We start from the raw sequence: 23,902 nt of genomic DNA, 5'->3' as shown, positions 1-23,902 counted from the left end.
ACAATTAATTTCTGTTTCCAACAGAAGGTCGCATCCGTTTCTGAAATTGTCAATCTCACTGCTCAAACATGCGTTTTGGCCACCAGGAACTGAGTTGAGGATATTCCACTTTAGTGAGTCTGTCATACCACCAGTACATTCAAATGTATTTCTCATTCAATAAAGTATGGTTGAAACATTAAAGAAATGCAATAACTAAATTGCACACTGGAAAGTGATAAAATAAACAGGTTCTTTTTAAGTGCTCGTAGTTGAAGTATAAGTCTTGGTCAGTACATGACAAAGCTTTCCTGCTTTTTAATAGTGCTGTAAGACCTTTTACATCCAACTGAGGACAGACGGGGTTTTGGTTTAATGTTTTAAAAAAACATCTTCAGCGGTGGAGCACTCGTGAGTACAAGAATGAAGGGCTTGGGTATATTCTGGAGTAGGGTTGAATCTTTGAGGAAATGTTGAACTAAAAGCAGATACTGCTCATTTGCTTTCTGCATTTGCTGTGGAATCACCTGATCAATGCTTCTGCCTATGAAACCGGAAGTGAATTTGTTGGATTTAGTGTGTGTGTAGTTTTTAGACACTGCAGCAACAGAACACCTGTGCAATGCTATCATGATGCTCGAGACTGTAGACACCAGAAAAAAATTGCTTAATATTTAAAACTATCTAATCAGCAAGCTTGAACTTTAATTGGTCAAACACACTGTTGATGATCTTTTAGTTGCGTGGTGGGAGAGCTCAATCAAATCATACCATTATGTGTTGATGATGTGTCACAGCTGTTCACTCATTTTCCCTTCCTGAAGGTAAACTGCAGGAGACTACAGCTCGAGTGTCGCTGTGGTTTTGAATTCTTCATTCCCAGTTCAATGTGCTATGAATGCTGTTAACAATCATTGACATACCACCATGGAGCACCTTCATAGAACAGAATCTGCTCTGTGCTGATATATGTATAATTTACATCCTTTTGAGCACGTGTTCCTAAACTGTGGTACAGTTGCACGCGATATCTGTTTGGAAAGGATGGGAGGAAATGTCAAATTTTTGAAAAGAACATACTCTTGCATTTGTATGGCATCTTTCACAGCCATCAGACATCTCGGTGCTTCACACTTAGTGAAGATTTTTGAATAGTCGACTGTGTTGCAGTGTGGCAACTGCTTTTGCTTGCTGGGCATTTTTGTGCACATAGTTTGACATTGATTGGGCGATAAGTATTACTCAGAATTTAAGGGCAGGATTAAGTCATTCAGCCTGTTGAGCCTGCTTTACCGTTCGAGGTAGATCATGGCTAAATACCCACTTCGGTGCCTTTTTCCCCACTGGGGATAACTCTCCTCTTCTTCAAAAGAGTGCTACAGAATCTGTTACATCCACCTGGGAAGACAGATGGAGAGCTGCATTCTCTGTGAAAATTATATAATATTTGTTTATTGCAATTTTATATTAGTCTTCTTCAGACAAAGCTTTAAAACTGCAAGAATTTGTTTTATAAAAGTAGATAATTTACTTAACAATGTAACATTAAAAATGAGACAATAATGTAGAGAACTCTTGCCTCCGACCTCCATTAAACCAATGTGGTTTAATTTGTCCAGCATCTGTCAGATCTAACCAGGCTCAGAACTAAATTGGCTTTCTTTCAGTTGTATGTGAGACGTGATAATTTGTCAAATGTTTTGGGACCAAATGAAAGCAGAGTTCCCCTGGTTGATGAGCAGAGCTTTTGAGGTTTGATGCCACTTTCTCAACCTTAGCTGTGAAAATGGATTTTCATCCCTCATGAATGAAATGAAAGTATCATTATCATCTTTGCATAGTAAGTGATATGTGACTCAAATCAACTCATTATCACTCCAAATATTTGCACCAGTACTCAAACAAATAACCTCGGCAGTGGCATTGATGACAGTACTATTGAGTATTGCTTTAGTTGCACATGTATACTGTAATTCATACATTTTGTATAATGCATGGATATTAAAGGGGTTAAAATATTAAACCTGTTGGCTAGTAGGAAGTTGCTGGGTGATCTGGATGGGAGTGTGTAATAAGTAAAGTTTGAGAACCTCTGTTTTAAGCTAATAGAGGAGATATTTGAACTGTTTTCAAGTGCAAATTCTGGACATTGAGATTTTGGAAGTGTGTTATTGCCTGATGTTAATTGTATGTGAAAGGTGCCTTTTGGTGGAAATCTGAACTTAATGTTTATTTGTTTGTTGATAATCTTAAATTGCAATTTTGACACACTCTGCATTTTAACAAAATTTTACACTCTGAAAGATACTATTTCTCTTTTTGTGTGAGATACACTCATGGTATTTCTGTAAGAATCAGTGGGACTATGGAATAAGTGCACCCACAAACTAGTATGTGATTTCTGCAAATAATCTGAAATCATAGCTCTTCTTCCCGTCCAGTGGTTAGAAGTATTAGCTTCCTTGAAGAGAAGGGGCATAAAGTTGTGAAAATGCTCATGTCTTCACAGGGATAATGTAACTTTTCATTCTGTTCATTTTGCTTTGAAGTGTTTTATGTGCCCTAAAATACCCAAGTGTTGCAGCATCATTCTGGAGCTGAATAGGTTGTTCACTTAATTATTTACAATAAATGCCAATATCTTTTTAAAAATTCTTTAACTTCTTTTTGTTTAGATTGTGACTGGTTGAATTAATAAACATCAATTCCCATTTATTTTTAGAACAGCTCCAGATTTTTATTTTGCTGAATCTTTATTCACTTAAGATAAGAAATCAATGTAATGCACTCCCTAGCCATGATTGGTAATATTAGTTGAAGTCATCAAGAAGGTCTCTTGTAGTCTCTTGCAGAATTGAAGGAAAATTGTTGCATCATAGAATAAAAGTTGTTTTTTTTTTTGTTTTCACTCTCTCCCTTCCACTCACTCCCAGTAAGAACTGTTGGGTTCAGGATTCAAGTTGCACTGCAGGAAGTGGCATCTTTTGGTTAAACATTAAACTGGGGTCCTGCTTGCTGTCTCCGTTGGATAAAGCAGGTCCTACAATGGCACAACTTCAAAAAAGGGCAAGGATGTTCTCCTGGTATCCTGACCATTAGCTATCCCAATCAACACTAGAAAAATCATAATATCTGATCATTGTCACATTGTCATTAGAACTTGATGCCACAGTTCAATGGTATTTAGTTAAAGTATTTTGAGACATCAACCATATAAAGAAAAGTACTTTTTCCCTTTTCCATTTGTTCATAGCGAAAGTATACTGCAAGTGTGATTTGTGATTTAATGCGGATTTGTTTTTGGGCTTCCAAAGCAACCTGTATTGAAGACTTCAGGAATAAAACTTCTGAATTATAATTGCTCAATTATCAAAGAAAGCTGTTTTCCTCTTTTGCATTGCATAGCTCCCAAAAATGCATGCAAACTCATCCATTGCGAATCACTCAAGTTTGACTATGAGGCAGCTGATAATGCTACAGTGATTCATGAATTTATCCTGAATCACTTCTTGTTACACTATAACCCCAGAGAAACTGTTGATAGAATTGCATTAAACTTATAACAAGCATAAGTGAATGGTCATGATGCTGCATTGCATTAAGATCTCAGGTTTGTGTTAATGAAGGAGCATGATTAATCTTTTGACAATTACATGAACAAATGAATGTTGCCATGTTCAGTGAAGTCACCTAGCCAAGTGGCCTTGGGAGAGACTGAAGTGATCAAAAATGCAAAAGAGTCAATTAGTTTGAACATTAGCTGGAATAGCATATTCATAGCTGGTTGGTGTTAGTCATTTTGGTCTTTGCACAATTAAAAGCAAAGTAAGAATGATTGTTTACAGCCTAATTGGATAGGCATGTAAGGCAAGTCAAAAACCCATTTCAAGCCTAAATATTTATTACTAAAGGTAGTTAAGAACTTCTGTGGTGAATAACTTTTGTGTTCTCTCTCTATTACTATGCAATGAGACTTTAATCATTATCTTGAATATAATATTGTTTATACTTTGTATATTGATTTGGGTTTCTATGTACTTGTAGTTTCTGCCTTTGAATTTGGTCATGTTTATCATCCTTCATCATAATTTTTATCATAATTACATTACTTTCACATTGTTAACAAAGTAGTTCTACTCCTTTCCTCTTGCTAAATTTCTCCTTCAACTTATCCAAGATCAGGATATGGTTTATCAGTGCTGTTCATCCTTCAATACTTCTTCCAAGTCTGAAGTTTAGATGGTAAACCTAGGCAAACTCTTCTTCAATGAGGGGATATGAAAGCCTAGTGCTTCCCTCACCCAATTAGTTTATCAATTTGTTTACAACCAGGGGAGATGGTAATGAGTTCAACTTTATACATTGCTGTCTTCAACTTATGCCCCCTAGCGAATAACCAGTTGTCACTTTAAACACAGGCCATTGGATAGACAGTTATGTAGAGATATTGAAACATCAGCAATAACTTCAGAGTGTGAAAGGAGACATGATTGCAAATAGTAGTTCATTTTATTAGAAGTGATTAATGTAAAGATTTATCTCCAGTGATTTATTGCTGGTAGTTCATGCACTTCTGCCAATTGCAGCCCCAAATCCTATGATAGTACAACCAGTCTAATTTGGTTTGGTAGCCCACTGGATGAGCCCGCTGTCGTACTGGATGAGCAAGCCAGAGGATTTGAACTCACTGCCTATCACATTTGTTTTCGGGGTCACCACGAAAACACTCTCTGGAAGTTTTGAGGTGACTGTTAAAACACAACTGGCTCACCCAGTGTCCTTCAGGAAAGGGAATCTCCTTTCTCCAAGTATCTCCAGTCCCACCCGGTATTTTTGATTTAATGCTATCTGAAGTGACCAAGCAAACCACAACATTGAGCAATTGCTATGATTTTGAATAAGGAGAAAGTTGGGCAAGCCCTTTGACAAAGAACCAAACATGCTCAAAGCTAAAACTGCAGTAAGCCCTGGGTAAACTCTTCAGATCCCTCTTCTGTAATAGCTGTGTTCTAATTGAGCGGACTTAACTTTACAGTCCAGTCAAGTAATATTCATACTGCCTGGGCTGTCATTAGTCAACTTCCCACATTGAGTGGGCTTGTGGAAGAGGTGGCACACTGTTTTAGTGAGGTTATGCTGTCCCTGGCAGATGTTAACATTTATTGAAAGTCATGATTTTGGGTGAGACAATATTAAGGAAATTTGCTGATCAGCACATCCTCCATGTTGGACATTATTTGGAGGAAACTGAGGTACGCAAAACCACACATTTAGTCTGGGAAGGGAACCTAAAGTCCACCTAGAGTGGTACTATCATTGCCTAAGCTGGTCTACAGGATGAAGCTGTTGGCCCAGGTCTGTATTAACTAGTGATTGAACTAACATTCTTGATCTTTCTCTCAACAACCTAATTGGTTACAAACATTGCCAACCATGATGTCACTGGGAAAAGTGACCATTGTAAAGTCTCCCTGTGAATTGCGTTATGTTTCCACCAAGGAGATATTCTCCTACAATGTAAAATAACTGCTCCTAACAAGACTAAGACAGCTCCAGCAGCTTTAATCTGGGTACTTGTGACAAATATATGCCACCACAATCTTAACCTCACATCCTGGCATATTCCTTTGCTCCTTGAGCATAAATCCCAAAGAATAACCCTGGTTCTAGCCAAGATAGTCGAAGCATATAACACCAGGTATACTTTACAATGAGGCATGTTCACCACAATACTATATACAAAGGTTTATCTGCATGTTGAAATGTAAAGAATTACCTTGACATCCTTCGCTCTTTTATGAGCTATTGAAACTTGGTTCTCATTGAAGCATTTTGCCTAGTAACGCACACATCTAAAGAAATTTTGTCCTTCCATATCACAGCGGTCTTCATCAGTGTTGCAGATAATATCCTCTGCGATTAGTGATATACTATCTATCCTTGGTGCTTTCTAACCTTTGACACTCCTCTTCCATACCTCTCTGTTGTTGTTCCTTGTCAGTGAGATTGCCCGTGCTTGCATCCACTCCAGTCACAGCCAGAGTATCCACTCGAGTGGCTTCTCTTCCTATCCACATACTTTTCACTCCAGAGTCCTTCAAGTATCTGTCCCCTCTTTGACCTAAATCGTGTAAAATATGAGATCAGGTTCCACATGCAGCTCTGCCTCCGTATTCTCTGTTGACTGAATTACTGTAGTCAGTTTCTTTCTGCTCAGCTGCAGTCTGGACTTGGGTGAATCTTTGTTCCTGGTATTAACTCTGCACCCCTACCGATAAACTTTGCCCAATCCCCAGCTCCTGCCTTTGGATAAACTGGCCTATCCTACCCTTCATGCCCCATACTATTCCATTACAAAGATCATATACTAACTTCCCTGTTATACAACATGACCCCATCAGTAAAAACCAAAAGAACTGCGGATGCTGTAAATCAAGAACTGCTAGTTCTGAGAAAGGGTCACCGGACCCGAAACGTTAACTCTGTTTTCTCCTTCACAGATGCTGCCAGACCTGCTGAGCTTTTCCAGCAACTTTGTTTTCGTTCCTGACCCCATTAGTACTCAGTTCATCAGCAGAGTTCATTCTTGTCTGTTTTTTTTCCTCCCTTTTGCTCTCGGTATTCCCGTTACTAGATGGCTGGCGCCCGACTCCAATCATCCATCCTCCCTAAACTTCAGATCATTTATAATCAGGCTGCCCAATTTGGCCTGTCTCTCTAACTAAGTATTTTTGCCCATATAGTTGTAGCGATCAACATTGGTGCCTGTCTCTGTCTCCCGCTCACACGCACGTTTCCACGTTCAAAATCCTTCACTTCTCTATTTTGGTACACTACCTGCAGCCAAACATCATCTCCACCCCTACCCCCAATCCGCACCCGTCGCTAACCTTCTGAAAATGCTTACTCTGTGCTCTTGCATTCCCCCCCCTTACTCAGCCTTACTGTTGCAGCAGTTGTGCTTTCAGTTGCTAGGTCTTAGAATAGCTTGTAGAATTGCATCTGCCTCTCCTCCACATTGTTGACTTTGCAAAAATTTATAAAAGCAACTTTTAGCACTGCATATCACAATAATAAAATTAGTTCTGGCTCTTGGAGCCTTGCCTTTTTTTTTTCCTTACAAGTATATCATGGAACCGTAGTTGAATTCATTTTAAATTAATGATCAGAGGTATTCTCAGTAGGTATTGAAACCAGTTGACTACTTATTTTACGTGGCTGAAGTTTATGGGCTCCCTTCTGTACAGACATGATGATATAAATGTAAGCTGTTGGTTATTTTGTATAAACACGCCCATCGTCAGTTTGGTCAGTGCCACTAATTTTGTATTGTGTACAGGAAGGTCATGCTCATGCCACAGAATGTATATTAGTGTGGAAGTTTGCAGATTGAAGTGCTAGCTGAGGCCTGTTCTAAATGTAATATCTCATCTGTGCGCATAGATCTTTAGTCCCATCACAGTAGATTTATAGATGTGGGACTTTATAGATTTGGAACTGTTAAATGTTTTGTTTGAAAACTAAATCGTACAGCAGTAAAATAAAGAACGATTTCAGCCTCAGGATGTTTTTTTTTTGGTAGGTTAGTTGTGGGAACATGTGCACTGTTAGCTGAACTGGCACGTAGACAACTGCAAGATGGATAAAATTTGCAGTTACTGATACTCTGTTAAAGTCCAGTTATGTCTTTATTGAAGCTCTAAGGAGAGAGGCAGAGCACAATAAATTAAAAGTATATTTCTGGACAATATTCGACTTTCCAGTTTGATTCTATGGTTTGAGAGAAAAACCATAAGATTTTTGTACTGAATTCTTCAGTTTACACGATGTCATCCATCATGGCAACATTAGTAAATGGTATTGATGTATGTTTGTCTTTTTTTCCTTCTCCCTCTTGTTATTCTCTACTTTTCACCACATTTTTTTTCTGTCTTATACTCACTCCTCGTGCTCTCAACCTCTCCCCTTTCTTACTGTTTCTTTAGTTTAGCTGCCCCCTCTTTTCATGTTTCCTTTCCAACATTACCAATAAAGTTTATACTCATGGCATTTTGCCTTTCCTGTAATGATTTATCACTTCAAATTGCTATTGTCACTGTTGACAGGTCTATAACTACTGGCGTATTGCTGCAATACTGCTTATCTCAAAATGCTTTGCACATAATTTAGTTGAATTATAGAGAAGTTTCATTTAACTTTCAATTGGACATGGAAGGACGAAGCAATGGTATTGTGGTATTATCTCTAAACTATTATTCCAGAGACCAAAGGTAATGTTTTGGGGACCTGGGTTTGAATACCGCCATAGCAGATGATGGAGTTTGAATTCCATAAAGATCTGGAATTCAAGAGTCTAGTGATGGCCATTGTCGATTGTCAGAAAAACCTGTCTGCTTCACAAATGTCCATAGGGAAGGAAACTGCTATCCTTGACTGGCCTGGCCTACGTTATGTTCAAGACCCACAGTAATATGATCAACTCTTAACTGCCGTCTAGGGATGGGCAGTAAATGCCAGTTACAGTACTGGTATGTAATGTTGACATCTTCCTAAGTGTCTGTAGTTTTTGTTAAAAGCTGCTCAGTAATAAAACGGAATTTGCTGCATATAAATTTGCACTTGGTACTGTGACTTTTTGTACATGGTGCATCTTCCCTAATATGACTTTCCAAATTTAAGTGTAAATTGTTGTTTATAGAGCCTTCAGAAAATTGCAACTCTCATCTGGACTGTCATAAAGATTGGCTTGTAATTCCTCTTAAGGATGAAAACAAAAAGCCAGGACGTTGCACAGAATCCAAGAATGGTCATTTAGCCCGCAGTTCGAAAGAGCTCTCTAACCAGGTCACCTCCCTGCTCTTTCCCCATAGCCCTGTCAATTTTAACTCTTCCCAGCATTTAGTCAATTCCCTTTTGAGCATTATAAATGAATCCGCTTCACAGAAGTGCATTCCAGACTATAATTTCCACATGTCTGCTCTGGTTCAATAACTAATGCTGTCAAATTGCACTTTTACTTTCATTGTTCTAAGGAGAACCTTAACAGCGATCTATATAAGAAGTAAGAGCAGTGGGGAGGGGAATGTTTGGCCCTTAAGCCCACTCTACCATTCTATAAAATCACAGTTGATCTGTACCAAGCCTCAGTTTCTTTTTCATACTGTCTCCTCATAGCCTTCCTCTCTCTTTGCTGCCAGTTCAACATAAGTCTCAACTCCCTGAAATTTCAAAAATCTACCTACTGCCTCTATAAATACTTAATAAACGAGCCTCACAGCTCTCCCCCTGTAGAGAATCCCAGACATTCACTACTTTCTGGGAGATGAAACTCCCTTACATTCTAGTTTTAGAATTAATGTCCTCTTATTTTGCAACTGGGTCCCAGAATGTCTAGCCGCATAAGCTCTGCATCCAGGGTACTAGCCAACTAAGTTTGCTTTTCACATAGTCCCCAAAGGACTTGTCATTCTTCCTAAAATGTCGTCCCCAGAACTGGCTATAATACCCCAGGTGGGGTCCAACTAATCCTTATAAGACCTTAGTACAACTTCCTTGCTTTGGTTCTACCTACCTTTTAATTTTTGAAACCGGTGCTCCTGTGTGTTTTTTTTTCCCTACAGTCCTCTCAATTTATTATGTCTCTAATCATTCAATAAACTGCTGGCTGTTAGTGGGTTTCCATAAGATTTCTGAATGATTACTTCTCAGTTGACATGAGGCTGGATTTAACAAATGGCAATTTGCTTCAGTGTGAAGTACTACATCTTTCATAATGAAAGAGGAACTTCCCAAAGGAGATATTTATTATAGTAGCTGCCATACATAGAAGGAGTTTGTGTTGGGAATTAACTCTTTCCATTCTGGGTATTTAATGTGAATGTAAAGCGCCTCCATGGTGCAGAATAGCCTCCTCTTTCTGCATTGATAATGTGACTTTGCTATAACCTCAACTGCAGAAGACTAGACCCTATTGCATCAGTTTTTTTCATCCTCCACACCAGCTATTCTTTTGCTGTGACCAAAATTGGCAGTTTGAGTTGACATTACCAGATGCAGGAGAAGTTATACATTAACTAACCTGGTGAGATGTCATCACCACCACAACCTGGTCATGGATATTACTGCAGTTTCCTAATGCCAAATAATAAAGTAGCAAAGTTCTGGGCTGAACCTGAAACCATTGTCAGCTGATGGTTTATGTTTCACTTGTACAGTGAAGTTTATATGATATCCAATCTATCCTTTTCCACTCACGTTTTGCTATTTGTAATAGGAATAAATGTGAATCCAGACAGTATAGTAGCCACTAGCAAATTTGTGTGCACGTGCACTGTTTTGCTCTCGTGACGGTTAAGGTCTGCTTCAAGATGGTCAAGAGCCTTAAATGATGTGTAGATCCATATTTAGGGCCTGAATGCTCTTTTGCAAGACAGTGTAGGACATGACTTAAATGAAGTGGTAGTATCTTGTCCTAGCATGTTAAAAAGACAAGGAACAACTGAAACTTTTTTTTTAAATAGATAGACTGGTTACTGTGGCACTTTATATTCCTGCCATTAGTGTATGATGGATCTATCCGTTTCTTTTCTTCCAAACTTGCAACTTCATGAAAGATCATGCAGCCATTTGGAGGGAGTCCTAAAGAGCATTGGAGCCAAGGCTGTTTCTCGGATGCTGTTCAAGATTCTAGTTCCTGTATCTGAATTTTACTGATTAGCATGTCCCTGATTTTCTTTTTTCCTGTAGTGACGAATAATGTCACAATAGCTTTTTGCATGCTTCATAAGATGTACAAACACAAAAGGAACAATGAATACTGGGAAGTTGCAATTTCTTGGGCTGTGTATGCTTTTTCGGCGGGTAGCTTTAGGTTTACATACTGTTCAACAATGTTTGGGATTATGCAAAGAAAAGTAATAAAACAAGGGTGCATTGAATGCTTCTTCAAGGTCAAAAGCTATTTAGTAATTATGTATTTTTGTAAAAGTAACTTTTTTCTGTTCAAATAAAACATCACAATCATAAAACAAATAATTAAAAACATAAAAACAAGTAACTGACATTGTAAGTTATTTGTTAAATCTGCAGGTTTATATGTGATAATTGACATTAATGTAAAGTAGTTGGATTCACTCCCTTTTCCATTGATAACTAGATAACCTCCATGGTGCAGATTTTCAGATGGTCCGGTGCCTTGTGCTACTATACTAACCTCAAGGATTTATGAAGCCTTGTACTGGAACACATTGAGTTATGACTTAACTCAAACTGTGGTCTTAAAAATTTCTTGTAAAATGCAGAGCTCCGTGAAGACTTCTTCCTTTCAATGCTGCAGGTGTGATTTACTATTGGGTTTATGTTTGTTTGGGTCAGTGGGTGGAATAGAAAAACAGCTTCTCTAATCCTATTTCTGAACAAAAAATCACCTCTGTTGTCTGTTTGTGTTTGTACATGTTCATTAAGTTTTGAATCAATTATTATAAGGACAAAACAGTGCTAATCCAGTTTGGATGGGGTGATGCTTTTATTTTTGACATATTCCTTTCCTGTTGAAATCAGTTTGAAATACTGGACCCCAGAATTTTTGCAAGCAGCCTAAAGAGTCAGGTTTGTTCTGTAATTTTTGTAGCCAGTTACTGTACCATGTACATGCCAAATTCCATTTTGGTTTATTAACAACAGTACAGGCTATAGTTAATACAGTTACATAAAAAGTTAATTCACGATTTTTGTTTCGGTGCAGAGAGTGGGATGCTTTTACAGGGTCATCGAGTATTTATTTGAATTGAAGTTGCAAAAAAAAAATCATTTGTATGAGTTTATGTCAATGCACATATATCCTTGTTACACTTTTTATTTGAAAGAAAAGATTAATGAAATGTTCCTTATGGTGTGACAACATTGACGACCACCAGCAACCTACTGACTTAAAAGCTGTACCGGAGAGGGCACGTTCTCTTTCTGAATAGTGCTTATAGTTTCAAGTGCACTTTACAGTTCAGCCTGTATTCATTCTGGAGCAATTGTCCCATTCAAATGAAGCTCTTATCAACATTATCAATTTTGTAAAAAGCAGACAAACATATGCTTTTGTAGGAGTGCTAGGCTGTTTGTTATTCTTGTAGATTATGGTCCTAAATTTAAACCAACTCTGAGGTGCTTCTCTTACTTCAGTCACCCCCCCCCTTGTCCGCCCAACGCTGTGGAAGGCTGCTGTTACTCATCTGAGATCCTGTGAGCTACTTTGTAGCTGATGACTTGTGGGTGGTTAAGGCTCAGGTCAGTTGCAAACTGTAGATCTCAGGCTGCCACAGAAAATTCTGGCTCAGCTTGCTTTCTGGCAAAATGACTGTGCCTCCTGCCAATACCAGTGAGGAAACAGATGCACTGACATCCTGTGAGAGGTACTGCTGTTGTTGCATCACTGCCACTTCCACTGAACCACAGTGGAGCAGGCAGAAAATGAGTGACATTTTGAAAGCCCGATCCATTTGCTGTACCAGTCTTTGTAAAGCAAACACCTGCCTTTTAAGGCAGAGCACAGGTTCAAGCTCAAGTCTCCATGGCAGCTGTTTGATGGCCAGATTCTCCAAGGTTGACTGCAGCGTGTTGGTGCCATGCGCAAAAGCACCCTACAGTTTAAAATCTTCACTCGTGCTTCCAGCCATGCTGCTGAAACTTTTTTTTTTGTAGCCATTCAATAATTAAGCAATTTGTGTGAAGGAAGAAATTTTCTCATTGCTGGGTCACTGAAGTCCGGTTTTTGTCTGTTCCCTCCTTCAGATTATCCAGTCAGTTAGCACTGTATCTATTTGTGAGACCCAGCAAGTTAGCTACAAATTTGGTTACATTTCAAAACTACTTCATTGGCTGTGAATTGCTTTGGAACATTTAGATCGTGAACGATGCTGCACAGGTGCTTCCTGTAGGATCAGATTGAGTAATGATGTATTTTCTATAAGCTTGGCCTCTTCAACTTGATGTGGCACAGGGGCATCAGTTTATTCAGTGCTTGACCTGAACGAAAGAAAGGGACAAGTGCCTCTGGTATAAAGGAAGAGCAAAAGGAGATAAGTTGCTGGTGAAATTAGCTGCGGTTTGTAGGCAGAGTGTACAAGTTGAGATGAAAGCAGAGGGCAAACAAAGATGAAGTGAAGAAACCCTGTGCAAGATCAACACTCAGTGCACTATTGTACCTGTGAAGACCAGCACATTCCCTTCCAGAGGGAAAGGTTGAGTAGTGACATCAATGTCCTCCAAGATTCTCATCAAGAAAGAGAAGACGTTGGTGTCAGTAAGGTGTTCCGAGAATGTACCTGTCATTTTGAAATGATGCAGATGTGAGAGAGATGCGGGGAAGTGAATGTTATAATAATAGAGGAAGTGGAGTGAAATGGTTCAGTGCTTGTCGGAGATGAAGGGAGAAATTGTCACAAGTGCGAAATGAAAGAAGACCGAGTTCTATTTTTGTTTAAACTACATGTTAGTTGCATGGTGAGGAGAGTGAAATATATGATCATAGCCATCAATCTATTAGTTGTCAACAGACCAAGATATGGCATGAAGAAAACCTCTCAGGGAATCAGAGGTCCAAAGTTAACACTTTTTTTTCTTCCAAGCATCTAACCAGTCATGTTACTCATGTACCCTTACCCAAAATGTTACTTTCTAAAAGAAGTTTGTTTAATTTGTATTTAAATGAATCCATGCTAACTGCTTCACTGTCTCTGTATAGGGCTTAGCAAACGTTGACCATTCTCTGATTCTGTTGTTTTGGACAACATGAAATAGCTTGTCACAGTGTCTACGTTGAGTCCTTTTTTAGGATCCTGTAGCAATCATCTCACTTCTTTAGTTTTCTCTTTTCACTGAGAACTTGCTCAATTTACAGAATGGGTCTTCATAATCTGATCTCTCTGTCACCTGGTTTCGCTCTTCTGTATCCTTTCATTATTTACAATATCCTTTTCACACTGCCAACACCAGAACTGTAACCAATGTTGTAAGTACAGTCACACTAATAAACAGGCAGAATTACCAGACTGCTATCTTGGCTCAATATTGACTTTAATGCATCCCAACATCTGATTTAGTTTACTCACTGCTACCAAGCATTCTGTGATTGTTTCAATCATCAGTCAGGTTCCTATTATCTCATTCAGCAGTAATTTCTTACTATTTAATTAACAATTCTTTCCTGATTATGGTTTTTGAATAGAATGTTTGCCGTGGTGGTGGCTTAAGGTGATAGTTCGAGTCTTGCTTGACACCCCAACGCTTGTTATCATGTTTTGGGAGCTAAGATCCTGGCATTGATATGCTTTGAAACTTCTTGCCACTTGTAACCAAGTAATTTCACAATTTTCAGCCATCACTTTCCCTCAGAGGGCAGCAGAATTCTGTTCCTGTTGATAGGCTATAAAAGTGCGTGTATTACTCCTGGCCATTTTAGACTTTGAACTACATTCCTGTGCACTTCCCTTTGCTGCCTTTTTAAGTTGCATCAATGAAATCCAAGTTTCTAGTGCATACCTGGCATTTCATTTGTGGGGGCACCCCACTCAACTCTTCTGCATCCCCCACATGACAGCACCTGGCTCTTCAGTCCCCTTTTTGCCCCCTCCCTAGACTCTGGGATTACTCACCACCTCAAGTCGGCTATGTTCTCCATTGGGGCTCATTCTGGAATCCCGGCAGTGGTCACAAGTTAGCTTCCCAGCTTACTTCTGGGGGTTGGGGCATACTCTGAACACTCCAAAACTTGATCAACAAAAATATTTTCCCTCCAAAAAGCTCACCTAAACAGTTGCATAAAATTACACTGTTCATGAATTAACTGCTTCAAACAAGGACACGTAGATTCCTTAGAGGATTTAAAGATACGTGTTTAATGCCATAGCTAGAAGTTTGCACAGAATTGGGGTTAGACAGAAAGTGTAACTAGCTCTGCATCTGGTAAAGGACATGATATAATACAATCAGATGAGGAGGGCTCAAATGTTCCTTTCTTTTCCCCCCACCCCCACCTTTGTTTGTCTCATTTAACTGCAAGCTTTTTTTTTTGGTTATGAAAATTATACCTACTAATTTAGTGAATACTTAGCTGCTATTATACTGTGGTCACAAAAGAACTAATTGAGTAGGTTTTCTTAAGCTTATAAGAAAGATATGCATTATATTCTCTCTGACCTGAGTAAAATATTTTCACTCACACTGTCTCTATCTCTGTCTCTCTCTCTCCCTCTCTGTCTCTCTCACCTGCAGGTTTGTGCACATGCAAACACAAGCTTGAAATTCAGATGCACCCACTAATAGATTAAAGTCCATAAAAGGAATATATGATCTGATTCAGCCTACAACAGGCTGAATTCAGTGGTCTTGTAACTTTGTTTCAGTGTTCCTGATGCTTTCAATTTTAAGAATATGGATGGTAGATTTGGTTGTTCCTTTGGAAACATGGTGCTGTGTTGAACTCTTCTAAAAAGAAATCTGTTTGTCAGGTGTATACATAGGTGGTCACGGTCAGGAAATGGTTCGAAGCTCCTCGGGTGGGTTAGGCAGGAAGGATGGATTCCATCTGTGCCTTCTGTCTTTAGTATCTCAGCTGCTTGCCTTCATTTCTGCAGAGTAAACAGGTACTTGCATAGACAAATGCTTGACTTGTCACATGACATCCCTCCAGTTGCCCAAGGGATCCAAATAAGGCTGCTGTCGTTTATTCCATGGGTACCTTGATTTGATCATGCCCAGGAAGCTCTCTTAGCCAGCGTCCCATTGTCCTTTTTTTTTTAAATCAACCAGTTCAGACCTATTATGACATTCTCTGGAGCAGATAGGACTGGGACCCAGGCCTCCTGGCCCAGAGGTAGGGACGCCACTACTGCATCACACAGCCCTGTAGTCAGGCTTATTAATTTGTCTTCAGTACTTAAATAGCTTGAGTGATTGCTTTGCTAATAGGACAGGAGATAGGGGTCTGTAACATTGTACTGCGACCACTGACTTTGTCCAGAGCCTGGAATGTGAGGAGAAAGTGATGCAGATTGGGTTAACCATCTTTGTCTGCAAGCCCAAGTCATCATTAGCCTTTGAGTTCAAATCATCTATTTTTAAATATGAAGTTTCAGTTTTTAAATTAAAAATCATTATTTGGCATAAAACATTTTCGTGATGGCATCTTTGAATTTCTTGACAACAATATGAGCAGTAACTTATAGGCTACTTAATATTCGGGCAATGTGTAGCCTTTATATATTTCTGGACAATCTGTTCGGATATTATGACATACTGGAGCAGATGGCGCTTGAATCTGGGGCTCCTGGCTCAGAGGTAGAGGTACTCCTACTGCATTATAAGATCCCTAGCATGTGGACTTCAAGAACCACAAATTGAGGAGCTGGCTGAGTTGAGATGATAGGTTAATTTGGCAAGTTGACACTGAATGATATCAAATGTGATTTTGCAAAGTCTTTGAAAAGGAAGGAGGGTGAATGTATAGAGACCAACAGCATCGCAGTTATGAAATTTTGAGTTCTTTAGCATAAATGTCAAACCTATTCCGAATACAGCAGGATGTTAATGTCAGTAAATTTTTTGATTTAATAACACATCATTTCAAAACGGATACTTGTATATTTACCGTAAGGGGGAATGCAACATGTGAAAACATATGCCAGCAGTCGTGATTAACTTGGTGAGTTAAATGATCAGCCCAGGTTCAACACTACTGGAAGTGGCCGAGTACATGAACTGAAATTAGACAGTCTCTCTTCTAAAGAAAAATAACTTGGGAAGAGTATTGAGCCAGTGGAGACTGAAGCTAGTTTCAGTAGATTGATAATTAAATTTCAAGTTCATTGAATTAGAAAAATATGTTCTGAAATTACCTTTTTTTTTTAAAGTGTGTGCTATCAAATTGCATTCGTTTAAAAAGTAAAGCCCTGCTGCTCATCACAATCTCTCTATCATGTTTGCTCAGTTTCCTGACCTGAAGCTACTAGGAATAAATTCACCCTTTTCACTTAAATATTTCTAATGATTGAATAGCAAAATTGGAGTTACTTTGGGTCTTGTTTTTACATTTAAACAAATGGGTAGTTTTCAGGTGCCCGAATTGCAGAATCATACATTACCAATGAACACCTTTTTATTACAATTAAGTGCATTCCCAATTGCTACCAGGCTCTCTTCTGATTCTGGAATTTTGACCACTTATTCTTTGCCACTTATCCCTCTCCACTCTGTGTTCCTTGCAGTCCTTCAGCAAGCCTCCATTCTGTCTCACGTTTTTATGTTCTGTGCTGTGATTGTAAACCAAAACAAAAATCACTTCTTACAAGGAAGATTTCCTTACTGCTGCTATGTTGCTGAAAACGTTTTTTCCAATTCAAGTGCTTTTGACATCCCATTCACTTGGTCTGGTTTAAAAATCTAACTTAAGTTAACTTAATTTTGAGAACAAAATCCCAAAGGATTAAATCAGCACAGGAATCTATGGCTTGGTCTGAATTCCATTTCCCATCCTTGTTAAATACTGACCTGTCCCAGCCTCCTCTTTACTTTGTGTGCAAGTTGCACAAAGGCACCTGCATCTTTTTATTGACTTGTGACTCCAGATAATCACAACTTAAATTACTTTTTGATGTTGGTGTCTTTTATTATGCTATAATTTCTTGAACAAAATCCTCTTCCAATACTGAACTCTTGTTATGAGAACCTCACTTCAGTTCCTTTTGGCGTTAAATGTCCCTCCCTGCCATGTCTGCCTTGCAAATGTCAGTAGTGCTTAGATTACAACTGTTCTTCTTGCGTTGCGCTTTGCAGAGCGACGACAGTCCCAGCCCAAAACGCCGGCGTCTCTCTCATTCTGTCCTTGAGATCCAGAGTGCATCTCCTCCTCAGACGCCACCAATGCGACCATGGGAAATAACAGTGAATAGGCGGCCTCCCTCAGCCCCTTTCAACCAGCGACGATTCTCAGGGGAACGGTGCAACACACCAGCACATCACAGGAGAAGGTGAGTTCCAGATTGGAGGTACATTTCCAACTTCTCACGGCATGTTCAGTTTGGTGTAGGGCTAACTAATAGTGGGAATGGAAGTCAACAGCATTGGCATTTTCAGTCTGCGTCCAAACTAGAGCATGCCAGATTACTTCACTAGGGTTTACAGGAGAGTTCCTCCAGCTAGCACCTTTCCTACTGAAGTTTGCTATATTGATTTATAGTATGTAGCTGAGGAGGAGTGTTCTGTAGTTGCTGTGTTTTATTGTAATTGGGTACAATGTTACAACTTCAAAATAGAGGGCCAGTTCTTGAAGCGAGCTTTTCATTACAAGGAATTAGAATGAAATAAGTTAAAATCTAAAATTGCCCCTTTTGTATTTATTTGGAGTATCGAATTGTGGCATTGTGCGGAGAAAGGGTGGTCTCTCCTTCTAAAATTTCTCCAGTTTACGCCCCATGGCTCTGAAATTATTTGCCTTGTATTTCCTTTTGTATAAGGTCTTATCTTTTTTTTTTAATCTGTCTTGGTTTTCTGTTCTTCCACCTCCCTGTTAAGTTTTCTACAAAAGCTGTCACACACTCTCTTTCTTTCTTTCGTTCTTTCTTTTTTTCGTTCTTTTGATACCTTTTTAACTTTGTGTTCCCTAGCCCCCAACCATGTGTGTGACAACTTGCTTGAGCCAAGTTTTCTGTACGCTTGAAAAATGTGAAAAGTTCAAAAGTTAGTACTGTACACTCTCCAGTTCCCACGATATCTTTACTTAAAGATTCTGTCCTGTAAATTCACGAGTCAAGTTCCACGGTCCTTTTCCAAGCACACCAATAATGCTGCATCTTTCTGTAATATAGGTACCAAAACTGAACTGATTTTCACATGCAGCCTCACTGACTTCAATGTTACCACCTCAGACCTGTAAGTCTCACTCTGCTGTGTAGTCAACATTTTTATGCTGTCTTTCACTATCCAGATCACTGAGCTGAAAGCCTTAATGGCCTATCCACCAAAACCCAATAACGTTTTCCAAGATAGTAGGAACTGCAGATGCTGGACAATCTGAGATAACAAGGTGTAGAGTTGGATGAACAGAGCAGGCCAAGCAGCATCAGAGGAGCAGGAAGGCTGACATTTCGGGCCTAGACCCTCCTTCAGAAAAAAACATCTTCCAACTCTCTTATCTTAACATTTCCATTTAATAAATAATTTATTTTCTTGTTTCTTCTAACTAATTTCATGACATGCATTAATCTCTATTTAGCCCCATCTGCCATTAATCTTAAACACATGAATCCAAAGGGATCTGGATAGCTTGATTATCATCCATTGGATAGCAACGATGGGCAATGCACCGAGTTTAATGTCATCCATAAATTTGAATATCCTGAGCAACGTTACATCCTTTTAAGTTCTATATAAAGGTACAGATTGCAGTGGCCCCCAACATCAATCCCTGGGCTGGTGGCTAGTTTCCACCTATCTAACTTTACGTCATGTATCAGTCCAGCTTGAGTACTTTGCCATCGGCTGTATACACGCATACTCTGTAAATCAATCTGGTACATAACTCTCCATTAAATTTCTTCTCGAAATTCAGGTGAACAATATCTGCCTGTTTCACTGTTTTTACCACTGTAACATCCCAAGTGAGCTGCAGTAAATTGGTGAGACATAACATACTCTTTCCGGAGGGAATCAACTCCAGTTAGATCCATGCCAACAGACTCTTAGCTGACCCGTACTTCTAGTTGATCCCTTATGATAGTCACCTCCAGATCTCGAACATTTAACCCCACAATATTTGTCATTTACGTGTTCGTTTTTTGGCTTTGTTTTATTTGTAAAATGGGTTTATATCCCTAGTTTCAGGCGAATCAGTTTCGAGGCAGTTTGAGACTTTGCAATCTCTAAAGACACCACCTCTAGCAGCATGGAGCTGTGCCCACCTTCATTTTCTAAACCTAAAGAACATCCAATCTACTCTCCTCTTAAATTCCTCTCTCAATTTAGTGATTCCTTCACTCTCATTACCTCATGAGAAAAGTATTTCCCTGTCCCAAGATGTCACCCATCTCTCCAACATCCCCAAAATGAAGCATATCATCTGGGTTGAGAGTTCAGTTTGTTTCTGAAGGAATGCTGTATTGTTGGAGGTGCCAGCTTCCAGAGAGATGGTAAATCAAGTTTTCTGATTTTGGTAGTGTTTAAAACAGTGGAAATGTTCTGGTATACAGACCCAAATTTGCTCTGAGCCAAGGCTGCAATTATTTTAACAGTCATTGTACTTGTTCACCATTTGCATAACTCTGCTATGTAGCATGACTGTCACCGTTGACTATGTGAAACCACTATAATTCAGCAATTTATAATATCTTAAGGTGTGAAAGATGCTGTGTAAATATAACTACTTTTGCTTGTGATGAACTTAAATGAATGTTTTGTCAGAATACTTTAATATTTTTCTGTATATTTCTTTCAATTCCTACTTGTGCATTCAGTTCTGTAGCCTTCTCGGATACTACAGAGATGTCGCTGGGGTCTTGTATAAATAATATTCAGCTACTAGATGCAATATATAATTGTTATGGGATACATGACATTGACCAACCCTGCAATCTCCATCTGGCTCCTTACTGCTGGTATCATGACCATTAGTGTAGATTATTTTAATTGTCCTTGCCTTTTGGATTTCAGATGTCATGATGGTTTCCTATTCTCTATTCAGATATTCATTGTAGAGCAGGTGCTAGAGGCTATAAGTGCCTGCACCCTTTATGTGCAATTCCAATCTGTTGTACACTGATGTTATTCAATACAATACTAGTCAGCTACTTGAAGGTCCCTTTCTGGAAAATAAAAATATATGTCCATTTACTAACAAAGTGAAAAGTAAAATCTCATTCTCATACTCATTCCTTTCTCCTGAATTCTCACTGTCTTCTCCTAAATGTACCTTTCCAGGTGACCCCTTTTGTAGTCATTTTCTTCTCAATTTTCACATCTCCTGTTGCTTTGCTAGTATGTGGACTTGATTACAAAGAAGACAATCTCTGATCACCCTCTATTCCTTCCTTTCATCTTTATCCCATATTGTCTTACCTCTCTCTTACTCTGTGCCTGCATTAGCAGATGCGTTTGCACTTTTGTATCTCTTTGTGCTGATCATCTTGTTTGTGATGGTATCTCTGCAGTTGTTAATTTGCTCAACCATTCCTCATCTCCATGTTTGTTGTCTGTCCTCAGTAAAACATGCCTCCTATCTCTTTGTTCAATACTGTCTTCCATCTTTGCTCCCTTGAATTGTTGAGGCACAAACTTCTGTGCCTGGTGCATTACTGGCTTCATCTGACTTGACTGAATTGAGTTTTGCTAGGCATTACTCTCTTCTTCCAAAATGGTTCATTATTAAAGGATTGTTCTGAATGATTGCTTCATTGATTTTGTTTTCTTCCACGATTAACTTTCTCCATATACCCCTTTCTCCTTTCCTGTATCTTCTCCATACAAGCATTTTACCAAAAACGCGAAAATAGGTTCTCTCCAACTGAGAGCAAACACTGACCTGTACATTTTGCTAAAGCTCTCCCCTGTCATAGGCACACTCACGCGTATTCTTATTCACTCTCTTTTGTTCTCTCACACTTTATTGTTCTTTGTCTCCTCCTGCTGTCTCCAAACTTAGCACGTCCATAAGACTAGTGTCCTAAACTTTAGATTTCATTTGCTATAAAGTGCTAAACATCAATTCATCATCTTGATTCCTATCTGGCCAATACTGTAATTGGTTTAACTTGGCAAAGCTACCATCATTAATCCACTCTGCAACAAAAAAACACCTTTTTGAGCCTTCTCCTCACTCATTACTACACTTCCTTACTTAGTTTCAAGATACTTAGAAAGACAATGTTAGCTGGTGCTTCATTACCTTCCCACTTAGCTGATGAAGGTGGACTGAAGATTGGAGAGATGCCTGAACCTTCTGTATAATGATTGTTTAACACTTCCATAGCACAGATGTCACAAGATCTGGCTTTAAGCTGGAATGGGGTTGTTCGTTATTGGGGTTATTGGGGTTATGGTGAATGGAGATGTACACTTTGTTATGGTCAGTGAAAAAGCATAACACAAAGCACACTTGACATACTAGAACTACTCAATCCCCTTCACTGGAGCAAAATCAGGCAAAGATCAGCCAAAGCCAATAAAACCAAGGTAGGTGGTAAATTTGACCAAGATAAATAGAGATCTTAGGAAAGATAAGCAAAAAGATGGCTTGAGGAAACGAGATAGCAATCTTGACTTATGATGTATTGTCAATTTTTCCTTCTTTAGTCTGGTGTCCATTATCCGAAAGCTTCAACGAAACTTTGTGAAACAGTTTTTACACTGAAGTTGTTATGTAAATTCAGTTTTTTGTGGCATATATGAAAGCATGCGATGGTTTTGCTAAACCAGTAATGAATGTCTTGGTACTTAGATATACTTTTAGTTTCAGGTTCCTCCATAAAACATACCGATCAGTTTTTAAACGTAAACTTCATTCTAATATACCAAAACTCTGTTCGGTGTTTATAGTCATATTTTGCCTCCGCATTACACACTTAAGCAATGCCAAAGTTTAATCTGCTGTATTTTGGGTTCAAGCAATTCTTTGCTGAAATCACCAATATTGGTATTTGATGTTCTATTTAACAGGCTTGGCTCTTGGTAGACTCTTCATTGTTGAAGTATGCCCAAGATGCAAGTGATTTCTTCATCTTCCCTGGGCCCCCTCATGGCTGAAGAGTTTGATCCACAATCTGCACATGCATCTATACAATTGGCAATTTGTTTAGGTTATGCTTTGGGGTGTTTCTGCAGTCATACTGCCTCTGACCTTTTTCTGGGCACACTAGATGTTGTAATTTTTGGCTTAGGTGGTACTTGAAACATGTTGAATTAAATTTAATTTGCTGTCTTCATGTGAACTAATCAGCTACAGTGTATTCCCAAGAGAGTTGGGCTGCAGCGCAGAAATTTATAATGGTTTTTTAAGGTGCCTTTATATGCTTTACTGATCACCTTGATGTTGTTTCCTTGAGGCAATCCTCCATAGAGGACCTGATAGGGAATTCATTCATGCAGGATACAAGGCTTGCCCATCTATGTTGAATTCATGGATGTGGCCTCCATGCTGTTGGGTCCAGCAAGATGCAGGGCCCTATTAATGATTTTATCCTGCTGTCAAATTCTAATGATGGACCTTGGTGACTCTTTGGTAGAACTATTCTAGGGCTTTGATGAGACCCCTGTTGCTGTCCTAGGATTCTGCACCATGCAGTGTGTAGTAAGTACAGTGGCCTAGTAGAGTCTGATTTTAGTCCTCACCTTAATGCCATGCTGCTTCCCGACTCTGTAATGGAGTTAGCCAGACTCAGAGCTTGCATTCTAGATGTATACATGGATGTCTTCATCAGTGGTGATATCTCTATGGAGCACATAACCAAAGTATGAAGATTTTTCTGGTCTTAACACTGATGCTGTCAGTGGTTAATCTGATACTTGGTTGTTTGTGCTTCGTGTTGACTGACCTTGATCTTGGAGACCAACGTTTTTGGACAGCCCTCATGAGTTGTTTACCATGGTCTAGATACATTCCCTACTGCAGGCAGCTAGAGCATCTCCAATTATTGCATGTGTGACTTTGATGGAGACAGACTGTCTGGAGAAATTGAAGAGCTCCCTTAAAAAGAACCTAATAAGCTTGTCTCTGGTGGCTTCCTTAGCTAAAAATTTCATAAACTCTGGAACAGTTCCTATGGATGGATAGCTAATGCAACCCCATATGTTAAAAGAGAAGTTAGATAGAAAACAGAGAATTAGCTTGACATTGATAGTGGACGAAGTGGTGGAGTGCATTTTAAAGGTTTAATAGCACACTGCT

The 23,902-nt window shown here is 39.1% G+C and overlaps 1 protein-coding gene across 7 annotated transcripts in view; it reads left to right on the top strand.

Moving 5' to 3' along the window:
- The window catches only part of rnf44 (ring finger protein 44), a 141,047-nt gene that overhangs the window by 80,732 nt on the left and 36,413 nt on the right, over positions 1-23,902 (top strand). For 5 of the 7 annotated variants that reach the window (XM_048603449.1, XM_048603450.1, XM_048603448.1 and 2 more), the window contains one exon: positions 17,803-17,996. In XM_048603449.1, the coding sequence (XP_048459406.1) occupies positions 17,803-17,996 (194 nt within the window). Of the gene's footprint in view, positions 1-93; positions 114-11,139; positions 11,315-17,802; positions 17,997-23,902 lie in introns of those variants that run through there. The other 2 variants (XM_048603454.1, XM_048603453.1) reach the window with 2 other exon arrangements.

The sequence above is a fragment of the Rhincodon typus genome, chromosome 12 (genome assembly GCF_021869965.1).
Source record: "Rhincodon typus isolate 14 chromosome 12, sRhiTyp1.1, whole genome shotgun sequence".
Taxonomy (NCBI): domain Eukaryota; kingdom Metazoa; phylum Chordata; class Chondrichthyes; order Orectolobiformes; family Rhincodontidae; genus Rhincodon; species Rhincodon typus.
The sequence above is the reverse complement of the archived record's forward strand: the minus strand, read 5'-3'. Positions and strand labels throughout refer to the sequence as shown.